This window comes from Lampetra fluviatilis, chromosome 62 (assembly GCF_964198595.1).
Source record: "Lampetra fluviatilis chromosome 62, kcLamFluv1.1, whole genome shotgun sequence".
Lineage (NCBI taxonomy): Eukaryota > Metazoa > Chordata > Hyperoartia > Petromyzontiformes > Petromyzontidae > Lampetra > Lampetra fluviatilis.
This window is the reverse complement of record NC_136336.1, coordinates 6,174,033-6,180,468: the sequence shown is the minus strand read 5'-3', so window position 1 is coordinate 6,180,468 and position 6,436 is coordinate 6,174,033. Positions and strand designations below refer to the sequence as shown.

The 6,436-nt window shown below is 53.9% G+C and overlaps 1 protein-coding gene across 1 annotated transcript in view; it reads left to right on the top strand.

Annotated features, from left to right (window-relative positions):
• LOC144951419 (ATP-dependent RNA helicase DHX33-like) overlaps positions 1-4,231 on the top strand; it is a 22,863-nt gene extending 18,632 nt beyond the window's left edge. The window contains 3 exon segments of the mRNA XM_078881664.1: positions 1,031-1,240; positions 2,736-2,822; positions 3,782-4,231. Coding sequence (XP_078737790.1) covers positions 1,031-1,240; positions 2,736-2,822; positions 3,782-4,210 — 726 coding nt within the window. The 3' untranslated portion in view covers positions 4,211-4,231.
• Positions 4,232-6,436: the final 2,205 nt, after the last annotated feature.

Sequence of the window (6,436 nt, the reverse complement as noted above, 5' to 3'; positions counted from 1 at the left end):
CCCCTCTCCTCCCCCCCCCTCTTCCCCCCCCCTCTCCTCCCCCCCCCTCTTCCCCCCTCCTCTCCCCCCCCCCCCCTCTCCTCCCACCCCCCCTCTCCCCCCCCCCCTCTCCTCCCCCCCCCCTCTCTCCCCCCTCTCCTCCCCCCCTCTCCTCCCCCCCCTCTCCTCCCCCCCCTCTCCTCCCCCCCCCTCTCCTCCCCCCCCTCTCCCCCCCCCCCTCTCCTCCCCCCCCCTCTTCCCCCCCCCTCTCCTCCCCCCCCCTCTCCTCCCCCCCCCTCTCCTCCCCCCCTCTCCTCCCCCCCTCTCCTCCCCCCTCTCCCCCCCCCTCTCCCCCCCCCTCTCCTCCCCCCCCCTCTCCTCCCCCCCCTCTCCTCCCCCCCCCTCTCCTCCCCCCCTCTCCTCCCCGCCCTCTCCTCCCCCCCCCCTCCTCCCCCCCCTCTCTCCCCCCCCTCTCCTCCGCCCCCCCTCTCCTCCCCCCCCTCTCCTCCCCCCCCTCTCCTCCCCCCCCCTCTCCCCCCCCTCTCCTCCCCCCCTCTCCTCCCCCCCCTCTCCTCCCCCCCCTCTTCCCCCCCCTCTCCTCCCCCCCCCTCTCCTCCCCCCCCTCTCCTCCCCCCCCCCTCTCCTCCCCCCCTTCTCCTCCCCCCCCTCTCCTCCCCGCCCTCTCCTCCCCCCCCCCCCACTCTCCCCCCCCTCTTTTCCGCCCCCCTCTCCTCCGCCCCCTCTCCTCCCCCCCTCTCCTCCCCCCTCTCTCCCCCCCCCTCTCCTCCCCCCCCCTCTCTCCCCCCCCCTCTCCTCCCCCCCCTCTCCCCCCCCCTCTCCCCCCCCTCTCTCCCCCCCCTCTCCTCCCCCCCCTCTCCTCCCCCCCCCCCTCTTCCCCCCCCTCTCCTCCCCCCCCTCTCCCCCCCCCCCTCTCTCCCCCCCTCTCCCCCCCCTCTTCTCCCCCCCCTCTCCTCCGCCCCCCTCTCCTCCCCCGCCCTCTCCTCCCCCCCCTCCCCCCCCCCCCACTCTCCCCCCCCTCTCCCCCGCCCAGACGATGCTGGAGTCGCAGGCGCTGGGCTGCACGGAGGAGGTGCTCACCGTGGTGTCCATGCTGAGCGTCGACTCGGTGTTCGTGTCGGCGCCCAGCGCCGAGCGCCGGGACGCGGCGCAGAGCGCCCGCAACCGCTTCACGTCGCCCGAGGGAGACCACGTCTCGCTCGTCAGCATCTACCGCGCCTTCCGTGCCGTCAACGGCAACAAGGTACCCCGCTCACCCCCCCCCCCCCTCTCGCCAGAGGTCGCAAGCGGGTTTTGATTCTTTACCCGTACCCGGCCGTACCCGTACCCTACCCATACACGTGCCCTACCCGAAATGAGTGACAAACGGCGACTCACCAGTGACTCACGGCCTACCCGTACCCGTACCCGGCCGCACCAGGGTCGCAAACGGGTACCCGTACCCGGCCGGGTACGGGTAGCCGGGTATCGGGTAGGGTACGGGTATCGAGTAGGGTACGGGTATCGGGTAGGGTACGGGTATCGAGTAGGGTACGGGTATCGGGTAGGGTACGGGTATCGAGTAGGGTACGGGTATCGGGTACCCGGTTGCGACCTCTGCCGCTCGCTCAACCTCCTCCCCGCCGCCGCCACCCCCTAACCACTCCGAAGAGGCTTTTACCCCTTCCCGGTCGTGCGTTCGATACCGAACTCTGTGTATTTGGAGTTGCGTGCGTCCCTCTCCCCGTGGCCGCGTGGATTTTGGCTGCTATAGATTTCCACGTGATGATGATGATCCCACTTCGTTGAGCTGTCATTTGTAAAAAGCCAGATCGCTTCTGTGGGACCTTAACCTGGTACAATAAAACATAGTTTAGTTTCGACTCGGCCTCAAATGAATACCTGGTGTATCGTGTAATCATCGCCGCTAGGGAGACAAAGGTGGTGCTGTCCGCCCAATCTCCCTCGGTGCTACTCGCTAACAGCACTCGACCCCCCCCCACAACCCCCAACAGTCTAATGAAGGCTATCCGGGGGATTCATCTTCTTGGTTCTTTCGGTAAAGTCACGTAGAATGGAAATAATAAAATGTCTTCTCGACAGACCTGTTCTTCACCTGAGGACGGCTGCTTGCGTTGTGGCCGGAACGTCGTGAGAATTATTTTATTATGTTGTATTTTATTATTTTATTATTTCCATTCTACGTGACTTTACCGAAAGAACCAAGAAGATGAATCCCTGCAGTCACGAAATCTTTAAATCGAAATTTAATTATATTTTATTATGTTGTATTTTTATTATTTTATTATTTCCATTCTACGTGACTTTACCGAAAGAACCAAGAAGATGAATCCCTGCAGTCACGAAATCTTTAAATCGAAATTTAATTATATTTTATTATGTTGTATTTTTATTATTTTATTATTTCCATTCTACGTGACTTTACCGAAAGAACCAAGAAGATGAATCCCTGCAGTCACGAAATCTTTAAATCGAAATTTAATAATATTTTATTATGTTGTATTTTTATTATTTTATTATTTCCATTCTACGTGACTTTACCGAAAGAACCAAGAAGATGAATCCCTGCAGTCACGAAATCTTTAAATCGAAATTTAATTATATTTTATTATGTTGTATTTTTATTATTTTATTATTTCCATTCTACGTGACTTTACCGAAAGAACCAAGAAGATGAATCCCTGCAGTCACGATCGAAATATCCGGGGGATCTTTGTCTTTCCGTTTGCGTGTGGCAGGAGTGGTGTCAGGAAAACTTCATCAACCACCGCAACATGCTCACGGCCGTGAAGATCCGGGAACAGCTCCGAGAAATCTGCCTCAAGGTACGGTACGCACCACCACCAGCACCACATTCAAATCCATCTCTCTGTAGATGATGAGAAAAGCAATCAAAACAGGACACTGGCTTACGGGTTGATTAACACGGATGGCTGTACTGTTTTATTTTCATTCGGCGTTCTGTCCGTAGACAGGTCCCGAGGCACTATAAGCTAAACTATAAAACTAAACTATTCTTTTTTATTTTACTGGGTTTAAGGCTACCTTAGCTACGTATCTCTTTTTCAGAAGCGACCTCGCCACAAAAGATAGCTCAACGAAGTGGCTTATCGACATGTGGAAGTTTATAGCAGCCAAATAATCCAAACGCACATTGAGTCTAAATGTGGGGGGGGGGGGGGGGGAAACCAGAGGACCCGGAGAAAAGTCTACGCAACCACGGGGAGAGAGAGACACCGCAAACTCCGAATATACAACAGGCGTTAGGGTCAGGATCGAACCCACGACCTCCTGTATACCAGGCGAGGTAGTTAACATCTCCTAACCACCGTGATGATGATGAGAGAGAGAGAGAGACACGCAAACTCCGAATATACAGCAACAGGCGTTAGGGTCAAGATCGAACCCACGACCTCCTGTATACCAGGCGAGGTAGTTAACATCTCCTAACCACCGTGATGATGATGAGAGAGAGAGAGAGACACGCAAACTCCGAATATACAGCAACAGGCGTTAGGGTCAGGATCGAACCCACAACCTCCTGTATACCAGGCGAGGTAGTTAACATCATGCCGCTGGAATCCATACTCTTTGGTTCTTTCGGTAAAGTCACGTGGGTAGAAAATATAATCCAGCAGTGGTACGGGTACGGCCGGGTACGGGTACCCGTTTGCGACCCTGGTGCGGCCGGGTACGGGTACGGGTAAGGAATCAAAACCCGTTTGCGACCTCTGACTTGCCCCCCCCCTACGCGTCGTGCTGGGGGATCTTTGCCTTTGTCCAGTCGGGCCTGCGGGTGGAGTCTGCGCGCCACGACACGGCGCGAGTCCGCCGCTGCCTGGCGCGGGGTCTGTACACGCAAGCGGCCGAGCTGAGCGCCGACGGACGCTCCTACACGCTGCTCGTTCCGCTCCGAGCCCCGACAGCTTCCGGCGGTGGCCACAAACGGCCGGCAAACTACGGCGGCGGTGGTGACAACAACCCCACCAGCGTTCACGTGCACCCCGAGTCGGCGCTGTTCCGCCGGCAACCGTCGCACGTGGTGTACACGGCGCTGGTGCGCACCTCGCGCTGCTACATGCGCGGGGTGAGCGCCGTCGACGCGGCCTGGCTGGTGGAGGCGGCGCCCAAGCTGTTCCGGAGGCTGGGGGCCACAGGGCGCGCCGCGGTCGCCGCGGCCGACGAGGCCACCGAGGCCGCTCTCCCGTCGTGATCGTTCGCTTACATCGACGGCGGTGGCGGCGGCGGCTGGGGTGGGAGGGGGGCAGAGGTCGCAAACGGGTTTTGATTCCTTACCCGTAACCGGCCGTACCCGTACCCGGCCGGGTACCTGATTGCGACCTCTGGGATGAAGCCACGTTGCAGGCGCGGGTGGGTTGATTCTAGGAACTTGAATTGTGAGAAGAGACAAGACGTTGGGAAATGAGTGACAAACGGTGACTCACCAGTGACTCACGGCCTACCCGTACCGGTACCCGGCTGCACCAGGGTCGCAAATGGGTACCCGTACCCAGTCGGGTACGGGTAGCCAGGTATCGGGTAGGGTACGGGTATCGGGTACCCGGTTGCGACCTCTGGAGGGGGGGTTTATAAACCAAACGGGGGTTTTGCCGTCGCGTGCAAGAACCGGTGGCGCGCACCGCTTTGTGTGCGAACGTTGGACTTCTTTCCCGCGCGCCGTGCGTAGCCGCCAACTGTGCCGGGTCGGAGGTTGCCGGGGAAATGTAATTGCAGAACTTGATGATGATGTTGTTGATAATAAACATTTTATTTATCGAGCGTCTTTCATACCGCGGCGTTTCGAGGCACTTTCACGCAGGCTGTGGTAAAAGACAAACGTTTAAGCAAAGACGACTTTTGCGTGAAATGCTCGGAATGTTATACAAATAACGGAAAAAAAGAAGCACCGTATACCAACGCTCTGTGCAAAAATCCCAGTGGGATGCAAGTCAAACAACAACCACAAGACAACTTAGATTAAAGCCACCATTCTAACTCCGTACTACAACAAACAAACATGGCCAAACCAAAAAACTTTTCTAAATCACCAAAATATAGGCACAAAAAATTAACCCGTAAAAACAAAGTTTTTCACTATAAATCCTTTATATGCGTGGCATCGGTTTTATTTTATTATTCATTTCTGTTTTTCTTGAGTAAGAGTTTCATTTTGTTCACATTGGTATTTTAAATTAAATATTACATTTTATTTTTTCCTAAAAAGTGGAAAATTTTGGAAAAAAATTTTCACGAAAATAAATTGTCACGCACAACGAGTCTGTGTGCAAAATGTCAGCTCGATTGGATCACGGGAAGTGGGTTAAAAAACGACCGAAAGATTTGCACGGTCGTAAGCGCGCAAGCAAGCAAGTGAACTTAATATAAAAGATTTAAAAAGCAATGTAACAGTGATCATAGGAACTGTGACCGAATTTTCACAATAAACGACAAACAACATGTACCACCAAAACCCTGTAGCCATAGCTGGCTGCATGAGTCACTCCACAGCAGCAGGAGCATCAGTCGGATAATTATTTGCGACTTTGGCGCAAGATTAACGAAAGCTGTGTGACTTTTGGACACCCGAAGGATTTCCCTCTAGACACTGACATCCTAATCACAACCTAAACGCCCACCCACACAGTTGTAAAAACAGGATTTCCCTCCAAATCTGGCATGCATAGTCATGTGAAACTAGAGGATTTCCCTTCAAATCTGACGTAGTCATATGAAATTAGAGGATTTCCCTCCAAATCTGACGTTATAGTCATTTGAAACTAGAGGATTTCCCTCCAAATCTGGCATGCATAGTCAAATGAAACTAGAGGATTTACCTTCAAATATAACGTCATAGTCATGAAACTAGAGGATTTCCCTCCTGATCTGGCACGCATAGTTATATGAAACTAGAGGATTTCCCTCCAGTTCTGACATAGTTCTAATGTGAAACTAGAGGATTTCCCTCGAGATCTGGCATGCATAATTGTATTGGACTAGAGGATTTCCCTCCAGTTCTGACAGTTGTCATATAAAACTAGATGATTCCCCTCCTGATCTGGCATAGTTGTCAGATGAAAGTAGAGGATTTCCCTCCTGATCTGGCACGCATAGTTATATAAAATTAGAGGATTCCCCCCGAGATCTGGCATGCATACTTGTATGGAACTAGAGGATTTCCCTCCAGTTCTGACATGGTTGTCATATGAAACTAGAGGATTTCCCTCCAGATCTGGCACGCATAGTTATATAAAACTAGAGGATTTCCCTCCAGTTCTGACATAGTTGTCATATGAAACTGGAGGATTTCCCTCCAGTTCTGACAGTTGTCATGAAACTAGAGGATTTCCCTCCTGATCTGGCACGCATAGTTATATTAAACTAGAGGATTTCCCTCCAGTTCTGACATTTGTCATACGAAACTAGAGGATTTCCCTCCTAA